We start from the raw sequence: 19074 nt of genomic DNA on the forward strand, positions 1-19074 counted from the left end.
AGAAAAGGGAGGGCAAAAGCATAAAGGGTCAGGTTCTTGGTTGTCCATAGAGAACCAGGTGGGAACCTGGAAAAGAGAGAAAGACTACAGTGTCAGAGGAACGCTTTTCTCCCGTCCACCTTTGTCTGTTTGGGACTGTAATTTTCTCATCTGTGAATTATTTTACTGCTTGTTCTGACAGAGTATGATTTTTTTGGATAAGATATTCTTTTTTATTTTTATTTTTTGTACCAGGGAATGAACCCAGGGACTCCTAACCACTGAACCACATCCCAGCCCTTTTTATATTTTATTCAGAGACAGTCTCACTAAGATGCACAGGACCTTGGAAGTTGCTGAGGCTGGCTTTGAACTTGGGCTCCTCCTGCCTCAGCCTCCCAAGCTGCTGGGATTACAAGCATGCAACACTGTGCCCAGCTTGATAGGATATTCTAAAATCAAAATTGTGTGAAAAGCATGATGATTCTTAATTCATAACTTAAAAAAAATAAATGACTTCTGCTCCTTTGCTTGTATTCAGGATATAAAGTTTACTGTGGCTGTGTACATGGTGGTAGTTAAAAATGGACAAAGGGTCTGGGAATATTTAGCAAGACTTCGCTCTCATCGCAAATGCATCCAAAGCCTCCTGTTTGGGGTTCACCTGGACAGCAATGAGCCTAGGCTGCTGAGCCTGGGGACAGACAGGCTCTTGGTGAGCTATTTTGTTTTGTCTAGCTGGTCTCCAGGACTGTGTCTCATTTTTGTCACTTCCCTGGCATCTTTCATAGAACAGGCCCGCAGCATGCTTGTTGGAGACAAGGAGTGTCCAGCACAGTATCAAAAACCTCCCCAGGGCAACCTCTTGCCTTCACCCAGTTGTGACACGGTATAGGGGTGCATGTCCTGAAGGAGGGGGCTTCCAGGAAGGGGCGAGTATGAAGGCGAGGCGAGATGGTATCCCCACAGCATGGAAGACTCGGGCTGGGGATGCAGCTCCACGGTAGAGTACGTACTTAGCATGCATGAGGCCCTCTGTGCTCATAGAGGACAAGAGATAAAAGATGGGGACAGAGTGCAAGCACTGTATTACAGGGTGACGCCAAAAGGGTTCAAAAGCAATCGATGTATTTATTCATCTGTTCTTCCTCCCTCCCTCTCTCCCTCCCTTTTCTGTTTTTCTTTTCTTTATTCTATCCGTTCATCCTGGCCTACCCACCAAAACATATCTATGGGGAAAAATGCAGCAGGTGCTCATTCGTGATCGTCAAATGCTGAGATTTAGATGTGAATTAGTTCCTGCTCTTGAAGAGGTGGTAGGATAAGAGTAGGGGGTGCAGTATAGATATGACTATGTATAACTGTGCAAGTTCAAGTTGGGGTCAGTTGGACCTAAATTTGAAGTTTTCCTCTATCGTTTCTTGTCTGTTTGGCCTTGGGCAAGCTGCTATGGACATCTGTTTGACCCTCTGTGAAATGGGTACAGCTACTACTCTACAGGGAGTTCAGATTAAACTACCCAGGGCCTTACTCATACTAGGCAAGGGCTTTACCACTAAGCCACATCCCCAGCCCCAATGACTTGCCGTCTTTCTCACGGGGAGTACTCGGTAATGGTAACTCCTTCCCTGCGGGGTCTAGGTGAGTCCAAGAGAACCAATGCTCTCTCCCTGTGGGTTGATGATTAGAAAGACCAGCACCCAAGAACATGGGGCTCCTCGAGTGAGCTCTTCATCCAGCTCAGTCCTCACGTGTGTCCTCCTGGGTTCCTCCGCAGATAGAGTATAATCTCCTCAAGAGCCACAAAGACAACCTGGAAGTCCTGGACATTCACCGAACTGACCAGGGCAACTACCCCACCTGTATGGTCTGGTACCCACCACTCGTCAGGGAGCTCTTCTTGCTTATTTGCAACAGTGGCTACAAAATGAAACTTTTTAATTCGACCACCAAAATGTGCAGGTGAGCACAAGTTCCATCCGGATCAGGTCCTCAGCCCCCAGCCTGGTTCAGGTCTCCCGTTGGCTACTGGGATCATCCTCCTCACTTTGCAGAGGAAACTCAGGCACAGATAACACAAGTCCTCACCCAGGGCCACACGGCCAGGCAGCACCCAAGGCAGGATGCCAGCCTAAGCCAGGCACTGCTCGGAGGTAAGGCGCTCGAGCTCGGTACTTATGAATCAGCGATGGAAACAGACTCTGGGGCCCAGGAAAGGTTGCTGATGCTCTCCAGCGCCCAGTTCTTCTACTTGAGAAAAGACATATTTTCACCAGACTACTCCCTGTTGTTGGTTTATTGTATTTTTCTCACCCTGGCTCTCAAAGCAGTGTTAAGTTCAGTTGGCTGCATCTGTTTGTCCACGGCCGCAGGAGCCAGCTGCTGTTCCTGGTGCTGAATACAGGGTAAAGACAAAGCAGTGTTGCGCCATGTGGCGCTCACACTTGAACGAGAAGGAACATACAGTAAATGGCAGCATGGTGAGGGAGCAGGTGAACAGTGGCACGCAGAACGATCCCAAGAGGTGGGTCCTGGGAAAGAGGCACTGCTGTTTTCAAAGGGTAGCAGGGGATACCTCAGAATAGGTGACCGAGCAGGGACTTGAAGGAGGTGCGAGGGCAGGCCAGGGCGGTGCAGGAGAAGGCCTCCAAACAGAGGCTGTGCACATGAAGAGGACTCTAGGCAGAAGGCGGTGGGGTTTGATAAATGCCAGGTAGAGTGGAGTGGGCAGGGCACCCGACATCTGGTCTCTGTCCGGGCTCTGAACTCTGGGGTACAGAGGACAAAGGTAGAGCAAGGCCAGGCGGTATTGTGAGAGATGACGGTGGCCCCAAGGAGCAGCAGGGAAGGACTTGGGTTCTGGGGCCATCATGCCAGCAACGCTAACAGGGGTCACTGGTGGAGGAAAGGCAGAGAGAAGAGTGTGTCAGCCAGAGGAGCAGGACCGACCTTGAACGAGATGAGGAAGGACAGGACTGAGACAATCAGGAGTAGGAGTTTAGACCAGGTGAGTTTGAGATTTTACCTGTCATCCACGCAGGAATACCCAAGTTAGGTGCCCAAGTCCAGAGGTCATGAGGGAAGCTGGGCTGGGGGTCAAGAGCAAAGAATGGCTTAAAGCTCCAAGACAGACACCTCCAGAGGGAAGAGTGGATGAAGGTCGAAGGCCAAGCTTAGGGCATGCACACCTGGTGTCTGAGTGCAGCACCCTCCCCGCGGAAGTGGTACTGCAGCCAGGGGTGGCCGCAGGACATGTTTGACCTGCAGACCTCGGGTTTGCTGCTCACCGTGTGTCATCCTGTGCCAGGCCTGCGCTTCTCATCCATTTCACCCCCAAAACCCTGCACAGAATCATCCCACTGAGGGTCAGGGGGGCTTCCCAGTGAAGTAGCCGGGCAGGGCAGGCAAGACTTGATCTTCAAACCTTGCTGTGACTTTGACCTCTACGAGGGACTGCATAGCCTCGAGCAGGAGCACCTGCTTCGGGGTCCTGCCTGGACAGTCCTGAAGGGACTAGAAAGAGGCAGAGCCTGGAAGAGTTGGGAGCAAGAGCATTTTCCGGGCTCAGGGAGGTGGAGAGCCCACGGCAGCAACTGTGCTGGAGCGCGGCCACTGTTTTGATGTCGGTCTCAGATAAGAGGGCTTCCAAGCCAGGGTCACCGGGTCTTTTTTCCTTCCTTAAAAAGTTCTTTTCTAGAAAGCACAGGGGAAAATGACTGAGAAATTTCACATTATATGGTAGGAAGAGAAATCCATCACAATCCAGGAAAAAAAAAAAAAAAAACGATTAAAACACATGAATGCTTAAAGAAGAGTTTAGGAAGATTTCAGAATCTCTGTGCCTCATCTGTCATGGGTGAACACTTCTGGGGCAAAAAAATATCCCACAGAGACTGGATTTGCAGGGCAGGAGAGTTAGGGACGGCCCGCCTCAGGCCTGACGTGCCTGCTAACAGCTATCAACAAGAGAGACTCCTAGCCACACAGTTAGAGGTTCTGTCTATTGAAGATCAACCTGAAATTAGCATAAATCATCTTTTAGGAACCTGATTTGTCAAGATAAAATTCACGTAACGTGAAACCCAGCATCGGAAACGAACGATGCTGTGGAGCCCCGCACGGGCACCGTGCTGTGTAGCTGGCACCTCCCGCTCCAGACGTTTGCGTCCTTCCGAAATAAAACCCCATGCAGGAGGCAGCTTCCAGCCGTGGAGGTAGTGAAGCCTCCTAACCCCAGCTTAATGGGGAAGGAGTTGCTTTTTCACGATAAATCCAAAAGAATTTTAAAACGCATTTTAAAAATACTTGAAAGAACATGAAAAGGCAGTTCACAGAAAAAGGCCAATAAACATGAGCAGATGCTCAGCAGTCTATCAAAGATGCAAATGAAAACAAGATATCATTTTTTACAGATCATATTAGCAAAGATAAAAATGATCGATGGCGCCAAGTGTTGGCAAGGGTACAGGAGTCGGGTGCTCCCTCCCACTGCGGTGGGGGTGTAAATTGGTGCAACCTTTTGGGAAAGCAATTTGTCACCCTCTATTAAATTTTATCATATCTTCTGACTTCTAGGAATGGAGCCCACAGACGTACTCACACAGTTATGCCAAGACATAAGTAAAAGGCTCTCTTGTTTGAAAATATGTTTAAAAATGGAAACAATCCAAATGTCCATTAATAGGGGGTTAGTTAAATGATGGCTTGTCGGTACACTGGAACATAATGCTGCTTTTAGAACAGGAAAAAAAAAGTAAGATGATCCTCCATGCGGTACATGGAAATATCTCCAAGGTAAAATATTAGAGCCTTAAGCATGAATAGTATAATTCTAACTTCATATGAAATCATAAAGAAATTCTCAAATCATGTACACCTACCTATTACCCATGCTTATCTTGGGACAGGGTGCAGCAATGTGGAGTTACAGGTTTCTATGTGTCTAAATATTTGAAATTTTTCACAATTAGTATGTAATAAGTTTTTGGCCAGAAGAAAAAGATGATTTTACAAGATTGTTAGATAGTTTTAATGATACTAGGTAGCAGTTACGTGGCTGTGTGCCAGAAACTAGTCTGAGAGCTTTATACATATTAACTTATTTGACGTCCAGTACAGCACTCTGGGGCCAGTACCGTCCTTATCCCTGTCGTACAGATAAGGAACTGGAAGCACAGATAGTACCTAACCTTTTCTTTACTTTAGAATTCATTATTAATAATAAGGGCCACAAAATCATCTTAATTCTGTTAGAAGCCCTTAGAGCTTAGAGCATGCAGGTAAAGGTCCGGAAACTTAGGTTCTGTGGGCCTCAGGGAGAATCCAGCCCTGGCCTGGACCAGAGCCCTAGTTATAAAGTGTCTGAATTAGAGGAATCTAAGCCAGGCACAGTGGCACACGCCTGTAGTCCCAGCTACTCAGGAGGCTGCCGAGGAAGATTGCTGGAGCCCAGGAGATTGAGGCAATAGAGCAAGACCCCACCTCAAAAGAAAAGAAAAGTTGAACTAGGGAAGTCTGAGTAGCATGATTACAATTTGATGCCCGAGCGCAGGAGGGCTGTAGAAGTCTGTGTGTAGTACCCACACCTGTGTGCTTCAGGCACATGGAACAAAGCGTGGATGTCGTCCTAATCTCTCAGCCTCACTGTGGGGCTGGGGTGTTCTCTGTGTCCTGCCAGTGCGTGCCATTTCCTTGCACCTTTTTTCTCGTCTCTTGTGCACATACACTTTCTCGAAGCATAATGTTCCCTTCACTCAGTTGTCAAAGAGGACAGTCAGCGGAGACTCCTGAAAGCATTCTTCACAGCCAGTCTCCCCAGAGCATTTGCTGTTTGGAGCTATTGCCTCTTATTTACCACAGCCGTTCGCAGCAATTGGGAAAGGTTCCTACGTGCCAGCTTAGCTGGGTGACAAGACGGGAAATTCAGAATTAAAAATGTATAAGGTTGTCATGACCAAGAGGTTCTGAAGCCTATGTTTAGATTTGTGGAGTTTAAAAGTCCATTCCTTTTTTCCCATTCAGAAAGACACTTCTTGGGCCAACTTACGGTTCCCCGATCAAGCAGACCCAGGTCCTCCCGGTGAAAACCACCCTAGATCTACAGAGGCGCTATCTGGTGTTCATTAACAAAAACAAGGTAGCCGCCCTCCACTCTCTACCTCTGTAAGGCAAGTGTGGACCGCAGTCAGTCCCGAGGACTGGAAGACTCAAGGATACCTGGACTGCCGGCCACATGTGGCTATTTCTCTCCAGGGTGATGGTGACACTGAAAGTTGCCGCAGATTAATGAGCATGACTCTTGGGCCGTATTTGTGGGGGGAGCTTCCATATTTTCTGAATCTCCAGTGAAGACATGTGGCCCTCCAGAGCATCTCCAAAGGATGGGAAAGTTTTTTAAAGACACTAAGTGTTACACTAAAAGTGAAATGTACCCTAAAAGTGTCTTTAGTACATTTTACAAATCATCCGTATCGAAAAGTATAAAGCCATAGGTGTGAGAATTATTCTGAAAACCCTGGGCATCTGATCATGAGGGCAGGGAGGAGGGCTCCCCTTCTGTCACATGCTGAGGCTGTGCCAGGTGCCCTTCTCCCCTTAGGAATCCCCAGCAAGGGCCAGTATGTGGATGCCCAGCTACAGTCAATGACTGTCTCACCCTGAGGTGGTTCTGGGCACACGAGTTCTTCCAGCACACGGATCAGGAGGTGACATGCAGATGGCAGGCCTGGGTTGGGATCCAGTTACTTGAGGCTGAATATCCCCTTACATATTCCTTCCTAGGTTGGACTTCAGATCTTGCCAGTTGATGGCAATCCACACAAGACCTGCGCTATTGTGTGCCACCCAGATGGGGTGGCCGGGATGACTCTTTCCTATGATGGCAGCTATGCCTTCACAGCAGGAGGACGGGACCGCTCAGTAGTGCAGTGGAAAATCAACTTAAGGTGCGTGACAGGGCCTGTGGTTTGGCCCCTGAGGAAGGCGTCAAGGGTAGGCGCCTCCTTTTCACTCCACAGCAGCCGACAGCCGCGGGGCCCTGCCACGTGCTGGACACTGTGCTGGGGTGTCACAGCCTGACGGAAGGATGCGCCCTTGTGAAACATGTTTGTACTAATGTGCAGACCAAAAGTTCCCGTGCAATCTCGTGGACCATAGTACAGAAGTTATCACTTAGGTTATGTGAGTCCTCCTGGACTCGCCGGTCCCCGCTGTCTTCTGCACATCCACACCTGCCAGAAAGATCTAGGCCGAATCGCCAAAGCGTGTTACAGAAATAGAGTGTTGTTTGAAATGTGCATTTTTAGTCTCCTTTCTCACCCTTCCTGCCCTGAACTGAGAACCTCTGCCTAAGGCGAGACTGAAGAATTCTAGGGTTGAACATCAGAGAGTACAGGGACTTTGAGGTGGAAAGGGACATGAGTTTTCTGCTGGCTGTGGGACCTAGGGCAGTTTTCTTAATATCTCTGATTTTTAGACTTCTCATCTGGGATTGAGGGTGACAATAGAAACCTTTACAGGGGCCTTGTAAGGATCAAAAAGGATAATATATGTGAAGTACCAGTACAGCTGCATGTGGCTTGTACACGCCTGTAACACCCAGCAACTTGGGAGGTTGAGGCAGGAGGATCACAATTTCAAGGCCAGCCTCAGAAACATAGCAAGACCCTGTCTCAAATAAAAAAAAAAAAAGTGCCTCTTAGTGCAGCGCTATGTACTCAGCAAATTAATGATTACCTTCCTTCTCTTTCTCCTGATAAGAGCATTTGCTCATGAGCTCAGGATCTTTCTTACTGAAAGAAGTAGGAGGCACTAAAATGATCCCCTCAGTTACCTGAATTCAGTCAGCTGCAGTGGGGACGGGACAAACCACTTGGCAGCCAGTTTCCATTCCAGACGCCCTCTCCATGTCCCTGCTCTGTCTCTGTCTCTGACCTTTCCTGATAGTGTGACCTTAATGGGCAAGTAACACACACTTGACTCGGGGCCCCCGGAAAGTTCCCTCCCACCAAGTGCACGTCTTTCCCTCTGCGGTAGACATTCGGGCTTCTCCTCTTAACCTGAATTTGAGTGAAAACGGCCTGGGAGGTCTGCGTTGGCGCCCAGGTGGTTTCAGATGGCAGTTGCAACTCTGACTTTCATCTCTGCCTTCACCGAGAGCAGGGCCCGGAGATGGGGCTTCAGAAGCTGGAGGTGGGCTCCCCACTTAGTCCTTGCCACCCCACCAGCCCCCTGCAGCCTCAGCACAGGTGCCACCCTGCGGGAAAGCAGTCTTCCTTTTCATTTTGTCCTCTTCTCCGTCATCATGGGGTCTAGAATGGTAGGGATTAATAAAAACAAAAACAAAAAGACCTGCTTTCCTGTAGCTTTCCTGGGCCTGGCCGGAGTCCAGGCTTCTGAGAATTTCAATTTAATCTGTTGTGGGGACAAAGGATCATTATAAACTAATTAGCACTTTATTGCTGCTTCTGGTGACTTAATATGTTCAGTGCTTCACTAATAGAAAGAAATGTAAAAACCCTAAACAAGGAAACAAACAGAATTTCCTACTAGATTTATTGATGGCAGAATTGTAGGGTGAAAGGAAGTTGGTAAATCCCTGGTGCTCTGATTCTTTTAATTAGCATGTGTCCAGACTCGGGATACTGTGATTGCAGCGAACAGAGCTTTCTCCCCAGCGCCCCCTTCTGCCACCCTTCCCCAGGGCTCGATCCCTGCTCCCTCTCCCTGCTCCCCTTCTTTGCTAGTGTGCTGACCTTTCTCTGTCCCCCGGCTTGTGTTTTTAAATCCCCCATTCCCTTTTGATGCTCAGCCTCACCGCCTCTTCTTCGGCCACCTTGCTCAGATAAAAGCAGAGACTTGGATTCAAGTCTTAAGTTCACCACTTGTTCACTGGATGACATCAGGCAAGTCTCTTACCTTCTCTGAGTCTCCATTCCTCCATCTGTTAAATGGAGCATCATCATAGAGTTCAGAGTGGTTTTGATTACCACCATCATTATTGCTCTGCCTTCTCCAACTTAGGCAAAAAGCGGGGGAGGGCGCGGTGTGAGATGGTCATCAGGATCACATGTAGCTGCGGGGCAGTAGGAGCAGGGACAGTGACACTCTCTGCTGTTGCCAGCTCTCTCTGCCTGGTTCTGCTGTTGGCTTCCCTCTCTGCAGAACTAGGTTTGGTTCCTCAGCAGGAGTGTGGCCACTGACAGTTTCTAGGCTTCACAGATTGTGACCCTTGTCAGAGAGGGAGCGAGCCTCTTGCCCGAGCTCTGGTTAGCGAAATCCTGATATAGTCCTTGACCCCTCTGGGCCAGCTGACCATGGCCAAGAAGCAGGGCATGTGGTACGACCCTGACCCCCAGAGCCCAGAGTGTTGGGCTATCCTGGAGAGCCAGCCTTCCCATCTGGGTTTCTTGGTGGTGACAGGCTCCTCTGGGTCCCTACCCTGCTCCAGGACCACATGACTGAAAGTGGGTGAGCCCTGCTGACTGACTCTTGCCTCCACAGCCCACTGTCAGGGCCAAGAAGTGGGACGAGGGCCAGGTCCTGCAAGAGGGTACCAGGTGCCCCCACCCTAGCACTGGCTACTGGGCTCGGGCAGCCCCTGACAGGAGGACAGTTCTGTGGCAACTCTTTGTAAGAGATGGTAGGGGCAAGGCAGTGCCTGTTTCCACGGTAACAGTGAGCTTAAGCACTTTGTACTGAGTCTTCTGGGCCAGGCCTGTGTCGAGTGCTTTTCACACGTCCCTCCTGCCGTCTGGTCCCATGAGGCAGGCACTGTTGTTATCCCCACGTACAGGTGAAGAAACTCAACTGTGAGGGATTCCTCTATGGCTCAAAAATGGAGTAAGTGGGGCCTGCACACACACCACAGGAAGAGACCGGAGGGCCTGGCAGTGAATCCTCCACGAACGCTCACTTTTTGGACTCTTCCAGAAACCACCTATATTCTCCTTCCCACTTCAGATGAGGAAACCGAGACTAAGTCAAGTTTCTTGCCCACAGTTAGTCACACAGCTTGCAAGTGTCCCTGTGGTTCCAGCTTCCAGACACTGAGCCACTTCCCCACCATGTTCTGCATCACAGTGTTTAATATCCCAGCAGAGGGGCTGATCACAGATTAACAGCACTCAAATTCAAGGACTGGGTTATTACAAGATTTCAGATTATTAACCTTCTGTGTGAGACAAAGTCAGTCTTTTAAGTGGTAAGTAGGTTTTCTTAACCACTTAAAGGGCCTATTTTTGGAAGATCTGACCCTGTGTTAGAGAGCAGAGGGTTATTTTTGTCTGACTGGTATGGTCCTTGTGGTCTCCTGAGTTTTTATGGAAGCAATTAGAGTTGGGTGTCCACCTGCACCATCTCCCATTCTCTTGGTGTCTAAAGTTACTGGTGAAGCCGCTGTGCTTGGAAGGGTTGTGGTTTCAGAATACAAGAGCCCATCCGCCCTCCCTTAGGACAGATGTGGTCCCCAAAGGCTGCAGACAAATTGCCAAGTGCCTGCCCTGTCATCAGAGAGAGAACACGACCGTAATTAAGGTGGGTGCCAGTACCCCCGAGTCCCACGCTTGACATTGAATTTTCTGTCTTGGGCTTCATTACAGAGGGACTTCTCTAACCGAGTCAGCAGAGACCTGGACTGTACTGGTGGCTCCGTGCCCTTCAGAGGGTGCGGCGCCTGGCGGAGCCCCGCCTGGACCGTGTTGGGGCACGAGTGCCTCCTAATCGCGACCTTTCTGTTGTTGTTCCAGTGCCCTGGAGGCTGCGGTTTCTCTTGGGGGTGAAGACTTGACCCCGTTCTACGGTCTGGTGTCTGGTGGCAGGGAAGGAAAATTCTACAGGGTAATTGTCCTCAGAATAAACGCTTCCTGGTACATCTAGTTAAGTCTGTGGAACAGACATGCCTGGGCTTAGCTCTCATTGCTTTTCTCCAAAACTCCTTTCCCTGCTAAGCTCAAAACATACTTTGTAGAAAATGTGCTTGAAATCTTAACGCTTCTTGCTGAAGCCAGAATGTGCATCGTGTTTCCATTTGTCTCCACACAGGAGCTGGAAGACTATTTTTACTACTCTCAGCTCCGCAGTCAAGGTATTGATACAATGGAGACCAGGAAGGTGTCGGAACACATCTGCCTGTCGGAGCTTCCTTATGTCATGAGAGCAATTGGCTTTTACCCATCCGAAGAGAAGGTAGGGAGAACAAAAACAAGAACAGCGGCGGGCATGCTATTTATAACAACTACCTCTGGGAAAATAATTATAGGTCAGAGTAGAAATTTAACATTTTTCTTAACATAAATGGATCAGAAAGAAGGTTCTGGGCATCTCAGATGCACTCTTGAGTGACCGATTTACAATAGACATGATCCCAGCTACATGCAATGTGGCGAGACCCCCACCTCAAAAACCAAACAAAACAGAAGGAAAGGCACCATTCCCCAAAGACGCCTTCCCTCTACAAGTCCCCTGTTCGTTAGAACACTGGGCTTACGACATGGGCTCTGGAATTGGCAGGCAGCACCCTGCTCTGCCCTTGCCGGATGAGGTCTGGGCTTTTCAGATTTGAAGGGTGATGCCTGTGAGGTGCTGGGCACAGGAAGAGCTTGGCAGTGGTGGCGTTCGGTCATTTTTATTGCCAGTGTGGAGTATGCGTGTTAATGGGGCACCTCTGGGAGACAGGGCTTCTCTGGACTGAGGAGCTCAGTCGCAGTCATTCCTCATGACCATGCGGCAGAGACACCCCTGCCGTGAGGAGCCTCCATCAGGGACAAGAAGTAGCCCAGGGAAATATTCCTTAAATGAACTGTTGTTTTGTTTTGTTTTGTCGCTGCTGGGGATTGAACCCAGGAGCACTTCACCAATGAGCTACATCTCCAGTTCTTTTTATTTTTTATTTTTGAGACAAGATCTCACTAAGTTGCTGAGGCTAGCCTCACACTTGCAATCCTCCCACCACAACCTCCCAAGTTGCTAGGATTATAGGCGTGTGCCCATGCCCAACTTACACCTGCAAACATAGTTTTTAAAACATTTTTGACACATTTTTTAGTTTTAAAAAATTGGTACTAAATTGAATATATATTTCTCTCTTATGTTTTTACTTAATATTATGTCATAAGCACTTTCCATAAAGTCTGTAAAAACATGCTCTCTAAAGGATATATGTTAATTGTATAACCTTTTCTGATTAAAAAATAGAACCATAAAGAGAAAAACAGAAATTAGAGATGATCACTGTTATTATTTGGTGGATTTCCTTCATATATATATATATATATATATATATATATATTATTTGGTGGATTTCCTTCATATATATATATATATATATATATATATAGAGAGAGAGAGAGAGAGAGAGAGAGAAAGAGAGAGATAAAGTATTTATTTTTAAATTTTTTTTAGTTTTAGATGGACACAATACCTTTATTTTATTTATGTATTTTATGTGGTGCCGAGGATCAAACCCAGCGCTTCACACATGCTAGGCGAGTGCTTTACCACTAAGCCACAAACCCAGCCCATATATTTATATTTTTAGACAAAGAATTGGCATTCTGTTGTGTAAATATGTATATACATACCAACACTATACAGTATGTGTGTATATATATATATATATATGGCATCGTATGTATGTGTGTACATATGTGGGCATTCTCATAATGATTGGTTGTGAGGTTGGGGGCAAAAGGTCCTTGATGACCTCCCTTTCGAGGCTGTGTGCCTAACAGAACAATTCCCCAGCTGCTGGACACAAAGGTTGTCTGAAGTATTTGGCTGTCAGACACAACCAAACGAGCATCTCTGAGCATGGGTCTTGCTTACTTCTCTAATTATTTTCCTGGGTCAGTCTGAGAAGAAGAATTATTGAGTCAGAGAACATGAACTTTAAGGTCTCCATGTTGTCAGACTGCTGTCCAAACTGGAGCATGTTACCCGCCCGCCATCAGGCGCGCATAACCCCTGAAGCCCCGCTAAGGCTTGATGTTCATATTAGGTGACAGAGCTCCAGCGGTCTACCCAGAATCACATATTGTGTGTGCTTGAAGGTGGCTTTTATTTTCAAGTAGCTTCTGGACAAATGAGCTATTGGAGCCCATAGCCCATGGCTGAGTCCTGAATGAGGACCTTGAAAATACCAGGTGTTCTCTCAGCACCTCAGAAGGGCTCTCCTCTGATGTGTATTTTGTAAAACACATTGACTGGAAGCTTGCCACTTCCAAGAACGTTTGTGCGGCCTATGTAGAGGTGTTCTTTAAGCTGGTGTTATGTCTGTAGTCCCTGGTACTTAGGAGGCTGAGCCCAGCGAGTCACTTGAGCCCAAGAATTTAAGGCCAGCCTGGGCAACACAGCAAGATCTCATCTCAAAAACAACAAACAAACAAATAAACAAACAAAATAATGTTCCTTAGAGCTGTATTTTCCAAAGCTAACCTTCAACCACTTATTCCCAAAGTGGTCAGCTGCATCAGAATTATCTAAAGAATTTCCTCAAATATCCAATTCCTGGGTCCCATCCCACATAAAAATAATCAGTCTTCAGGGCCTGGAACTCTGTATTTTCACCTCCTTGGGTTCCATCCCCAGCATCACCCAAAAAAAAAAAAAAATTGCATAGGATTAAAAAAAAAAAATAGTTCCATGATTCCCACTGTTCAGAGCCTTTAACAGGCCCTGGGATCAGGAATCTGCAAGCAAGCCTTCTGATGTGCTGTAGAGCACTCCCCAAACTTACTCCATCATGGAAACCTCGCTTCCCAAGTAAAGCCTGGATCACACCTCACTTCCCCCAACTGCATTTCATCTTCTTGGTTCTATGGTTTTGTTTTGGTTTGGTTTTTTGTTTTTGTTTTTTTTTCCTTTTTTTAGTTAAACTTCTGTCTTAAACTAATACCATCTTCTCTGGGTGATTGCTTGGCACAATGCCTGGTGCTTCGAGATTGAAGAAAGAAAAGAAGCCTATCTTGGTGGGAAGTACAGGGGACTCAGAATTAGTTGACCTGGTGGTCATTCCTAGCCGCTGGCTCTGCAAGTCCTTTCAAAGATAGTCTGAGTTCCTGGGTCCTTGTCTTTAAGATGAGGCTGGAAAAATCTGCAACCTCAGCGTTGCCATGAGACTGAAACACAAGGTCCCCAAACACCACGCACAGAGGAGGCACTTACTCAGTGGGATGCTTCTGCTGGGCACAGTGGCGTACACCTGTAATGCCAGCAACTCAGGAGGCTGAAGCGGGAGGATCACAAGTTCCAAGTCAACCCTGACCACTTAGCATGAGCCTGTCTTAAAATAAAAATTTAAGAGAGCAAGGGTGTAACTCAGTGGTAGAGAAGCCCTGGATTCAATCCCTAGTACCCCACACCAATACTTCTTCATCCTGTATTTCTCATTAAAAGGCATGTTCTTTTTAAGAGATTGATGGAATGACCATTTTTTTCTAATTTTTTACTTTTTATGGTAGAACATATACAATAGTAGGCATTAATCTTATCCTTGGCAAAAAATAATAAAGCTTAACAACCTACCAAAATCTTGCTGATTAATAAAAGGTATCTATAAAAATAATTTTTAGTCTATAATAAATGTTTTATAAAGCAACATTTATAATTATTTACAAACAAAAAACTAAAAGAAAAAAAAATAGAATAAAACTGCAGTTGTGAGGTTTCTGCTGGCTACTGCATAGACCCACCCCTGGCCCAAACGGGGAGTTTCAGGGCTGACATCAGCATCTTCATAAATCCCTTGGACTACGGTTTTAAATCCACTTTAAAAAAAATACATTGATTCTTTGGAGACATTCGCCAAAGGCCCTGGGATCCAGATGTGCCCCATACCAGTGTGCAGACTTTGTTAGCAGATGAGTTACTTTATATCTGAAGCTACACAGGGAGAAGTTTCTGATCTTTTGTTTTCATGTCAGATTTATAGTGATTAAAAAAAAATCTTTTCCAGTCTTTGAAATTCTGAACTCTGGCTTTTCTGTGGTTAATGGAACACATCCTGTTAAGATGCAGTGGTCCCCCGTACTGAAGAAGTCACGCCAAGAAGTTGGCCTTGCTAGCAGAGTGCTTTAACACTTGGGCACATTAAAGGCTCAGGCACAGAGGTTCAAACCAGCCCCCCCAAAGACTCTATGGTATTTATATTTTTCTTACATCATGGTAACTGCCTTGGGGATTTGAAGCTCGTCAGCGTGGTAAATTGAAGCCAAATTATACAAGAATATAACCCTCCCCAAAGAATTCCTCGCCCTTCCCCTTCTTTTGCAGAAAAGCTGCAGGCAGAACACAGCCAAAGCAGGCAGAGGGGGCAGTTCTTATAAGTCATGTTTTTAAATGAACTATTAGCAAAGTATACAATGTTATAGAAGGAGCCAGAACTTAAGTGTCCAGTTTCTGTAGCTGATGTCTAGAAAGTTTCATCTTCCATCTTTATAAATGTAGCAGATCTTCTGGGACATTGGAACATTGTGTTGGAATGGGCCCGATGGCTTGGCTGGTCACTCTTTTTTTTTTTTGGGGGGGGGGGCGGTGCTGGGAATTGAACCCAGGACCATGTGCATGTGAGGCAAGCACTCTACCAACTGAGCTGTCTTCCCCAGCCTCAGCCTCTTTTCTGTTTAACCTGAGTGGTGTTGTATAATCCTGATAAGTTTTTGTAGTGAATTAACGTCAGTGCAACCACTTAGTTCTGTAAATTTAAGGCTAATCCCAGCAGAGACATGTGTGCCTGTAAAGTGCCCCCATAGAGGACACTCAGCAAGTGTTGCCTGAAGGAGCAAATGAGAGAATGGTGCTCCTGGGCCATATTGGACTGCAAGGACAGTGAGGAAATTAGAGTCCCTGACTTCGTGATTCGACCCCTGAGTAATCAAGTACCCCTAATGTGTTGGATGTGTTCAGGAGTGTTAGAGAGGAAATAAAGGAGTACCTGACTTCTTATTAAATGTGTTTATCTTTGGATTCAACAAATCTTTTTTTTTTTTTTTAACCACTGAACTACATACCCAGTCCTTTTTTATTTTTTAATTTTGCTACAGGGTCTTGCTAAATTGCTGATGGCCTCAGTAAGTTGCTGAAGTTGTCCTCAAACTTTCAATCCTCCTGCTCCAGCCCCCTGAGTTGCTGGAGTTACAGGTGTGTGCCACTATGCTTACCCAACAAATCTACTCTTAAGGTCATATTCTAGGGAAAAGTCTCACAAGTGTACGCTGATACATAGGGGAGGGACAATTATTGCAGGACAGTTTATAGCCGCAAAAATTAAAACAACCCTAATGTCCATTGACAGGAGATGGGATCAATAAAATAAGGCACTTCTATACTTAGTAACCATTAAAAAGTGAGTTGAGCTGGCATATCTGTAAATGCCTGTAATCCCAGGAACTCAAGAGGCAGAGGCAAGAGGATCACAAGTTTGAGACCAACCTCAGCAACTGTCTCAAAATAAAAAAGAACTGAGGATGTAGTTCAGTGGTACAGCACCCCTGGGTTCAATCCCCAGTACCAAAAAAAAAAAAAAAAAAAAAAGTGAGATTGACATATGTTTCCTAATCCCGAAAGAAAGAATATATAGAATTTGTTATTAAAAGGAAAAAGGCAATTTCTTTATTAATTATGTGTGTTTGTATATCCTTAGAAAAACCTAAAGGAACGTGTTCTGAACCTCTTTTTTTTTTTTTTTTTGGTGGGGGGAGGTACTGGGGATGGAATCCAAGGGTGCTCTACCATTGAGCTGCATCTCCAGCCCTCTTTATTTTTATTTTGACACAGGGTCTCACTGAGTCACTGAGTTCCAAACCCTTCACACTGCTTCTCGGGGAGGGGATTTGGGAGGACTTCCTGCTTGGTACCTACAACCCAACTTAAACCGAGGTCTCCAGAACCAGCTGGAAGCCTGGCCTCAGCCAGCAGGAGTTTTCCGTTGCCCTAGGCGCTCCTGCCCTCCCGATCTTGGGCTTCTACCTGTGCGTGTGCAGGCTATGTGCACCCCCATCACTCCAGACCTGACACCAACCCAGCCTCACTCTCCACGTACAGCCCACTCCCACAAGAGGACTTCCTTGAAAACTTGGGAATCATCAGGAAAGGTCACATATAACCTCGTTTTCACAGCAATTCACCTCAAACCGCTGTTGGATCTTCTTCCCAGCCAGGGGGCCTCCTCTCTGACCTCATCCTGCTGGCGCTCACTTTCTACCCTGGCTCCTCCGGCCTCCTTCCTGGAGTGCTTCAGAGCTCCAGGTTCTTCCTCTGTTAGCCATGTCCGTTCAGCTCTTCTTAACTTCCGTTCAGAAAGTTAATGAAGACCTGCCCACTTAGTAGCCTCTACCCTTCTTAGAAGACACTCTGGTTACGAATGCAGGGGATGGGAACTTCAGACCTATATTTTCATATTACTCAATTTTTCTTAACTGTGGCACGTTGTTTGTGTTGCTTTTATATTCAGAACAAAACCCAGAAAGACAAACACACAGATCCTCCCAAAGCCTTGTGCGCTAATCCTCATGGCTAAAATGTGGTCCCAGCTGGGGTGGAGAAACATGGCCAAGTGGCACAGCCTCACCCATAACGAGGGGGCGAAACTTGAGCTAGAAATCGTGGGCACAATTTCTGCTCTGATAAAGATCCCAGGGGAATTTGGAAGCTTGCACATTGAAGAGAGGCCCTCAGTGTGTTGGGCCTTGCTCTGAAATGTAAATATTGGGAGGTATTTCCATCCCGAAGGCAAGAGAAGTGGCCCACTGTTCTGGGTGAGGCCTACCTGGTCCACTGAGAGCCTCTAGGCCGGGCCCTTACCCAGCAAACAGAGAGCTTCCTGCAGAAAGACCAGAGCAAGACAGGACTGTTTCTACCTTTCACACTTAATGCATTAGAGAAATTAATCCTGGAATCCCATGAGCCACTGCAAAAAGGAACGTAGGTGATGATAATACCGTGGTGACCATGAACTGCAGCAGCAGCGGCAGCCCTTCTCTCTTGAGCTGTGGCTTGGAGCTGTGCTGCGTTGAACCCCTGGGGCACAAGGTCCTCAGGGTGATTGCATGAGGCACAGCTGGCTCTACCCTCTCCGGGTCACAGATGGGGAGAGTGAGCACAGAGCCTTGGGACACTCACAGTCACTCAGCTCTCGAGGACCAGAGTCTAGGAACCAAGCTGGCTGTCCCCAGACCCTGTGCTCTGCTTCTACATGCATTAGACACAAAGAAGGAAGAAAACCCTGAAAGTTGAGACAGCCACCCTGGTATTGCTGTGGGGCATGGAATCATGGGACATTTATGTCTCTGTCACTGGAATTTTTCACAACAAGTATGTATTAATCTTTCCAGTTTTATGATTATAAAAGTAGATTGCAGTGATGGTAGAAGAATATATATATATAATGTATATTGTATATTTTCAGGGGGCACCCAAGGGCACTTAACCACTGGGCCATATCCCCAGCCCTTTCTTTAAAAAATATATTTTTAGTTGTCAATGGACATTTATTTATTTATTTATATGTGGTGCTGAGAATTGAACCCAGTGCCTCACACTTGTTAGGCTCTACCACTGAGCCAGAACCCCAACCCCAGCCCCAAACCTTTTAAAAAAAAAAAAAAAAAAAAATATATATATATATATATATATATATGTATATTTCTAGATGGAAACACTACCTTTATTTTATTTACTTTTATGAGGTGCTGAGCATCAAACCCAGCACCTCACACATGCTAGGCAAGCGCTCTACCACTGAGCCACATCCCCAGTCCTTTTATTAATATTTTATTTAGAAACAGGGGCTCACTGAGTTCCTTAGCACCTTGCTAATTTGCTGAGGCTGACTTTGAACTTGTGATCCTCCTGTCTCAGCCTCCCAAGCTGCTGGGATTACTGGCGTGCGCCACCGCGCCCAGCAAACTTTTAAAATATTACTGTTCTTAGACCTGAAATGCTGTTACTTGCCCCTGCCCTGGCTTCACCTCCACATTATTTCCTTTTAGTAACTTTGCTGTGACGTGACACACACCCTGTCATTCATCCATTCCAAGTGTGCAGTTCAGTGGCTTTTCTATGTTTGCACAGTTGTGTGGCTGTGTAATCCCAGAGTGTTTT

The 19074-nt window shown here is 46.6% G+C and overlaps 1 protein-coding gene across 4 annotated transcripts in view; it reads left to right on the forward strand.

Annotated features, from left to right (window-relative positions):
• Cfap251 (cilia and flagella associated protein 251) overlaps window positions 1–19074 on the forward strand; it is a 74100-nt gene that overhangs the window by 42463 nt on the left and 12563 nt on the right. For all 4 annotated transcript variants that reach the window (XM_047561498.1, XM_047561502.1, XM_047561500.1 and 1 more), the window contains exons 14-19: window positions 521–694; window positions 1757–1941; window positions 6001–6115; window positions 6760–6923; window positions 10725–10815; window positions 11020–11163. In XM_047561498.1, the coding sequence (XP_047417454.1) occupies window positions 521–694; window positions 1757–1941; window positions 6001–6115; window positions 6760–6923; window positions 10725–10815; window positions 11020–11163 (873 nt within the window). The remainder of the gene's footprint in view (window positions 1–520; window positions 695–1756; window positions 1942–6000; window positions 6116–6759; window positions 6924–10724; window positions 10816–11019; window positions 11164–19074) is intronic.

This window comes from Sciurus carolinensis, chromosome 8, assembly GCF_902686445.1.
Source record: "Sciurus carolinensis chromosome 8, mSciCar1.2, whole genome shotgun sequence".
NCBI lineage: Eukaryota > Metazoa > Chordata > Mammalia > Rodentia > Sciuridae > Sciurus > Sciurus carolinensis.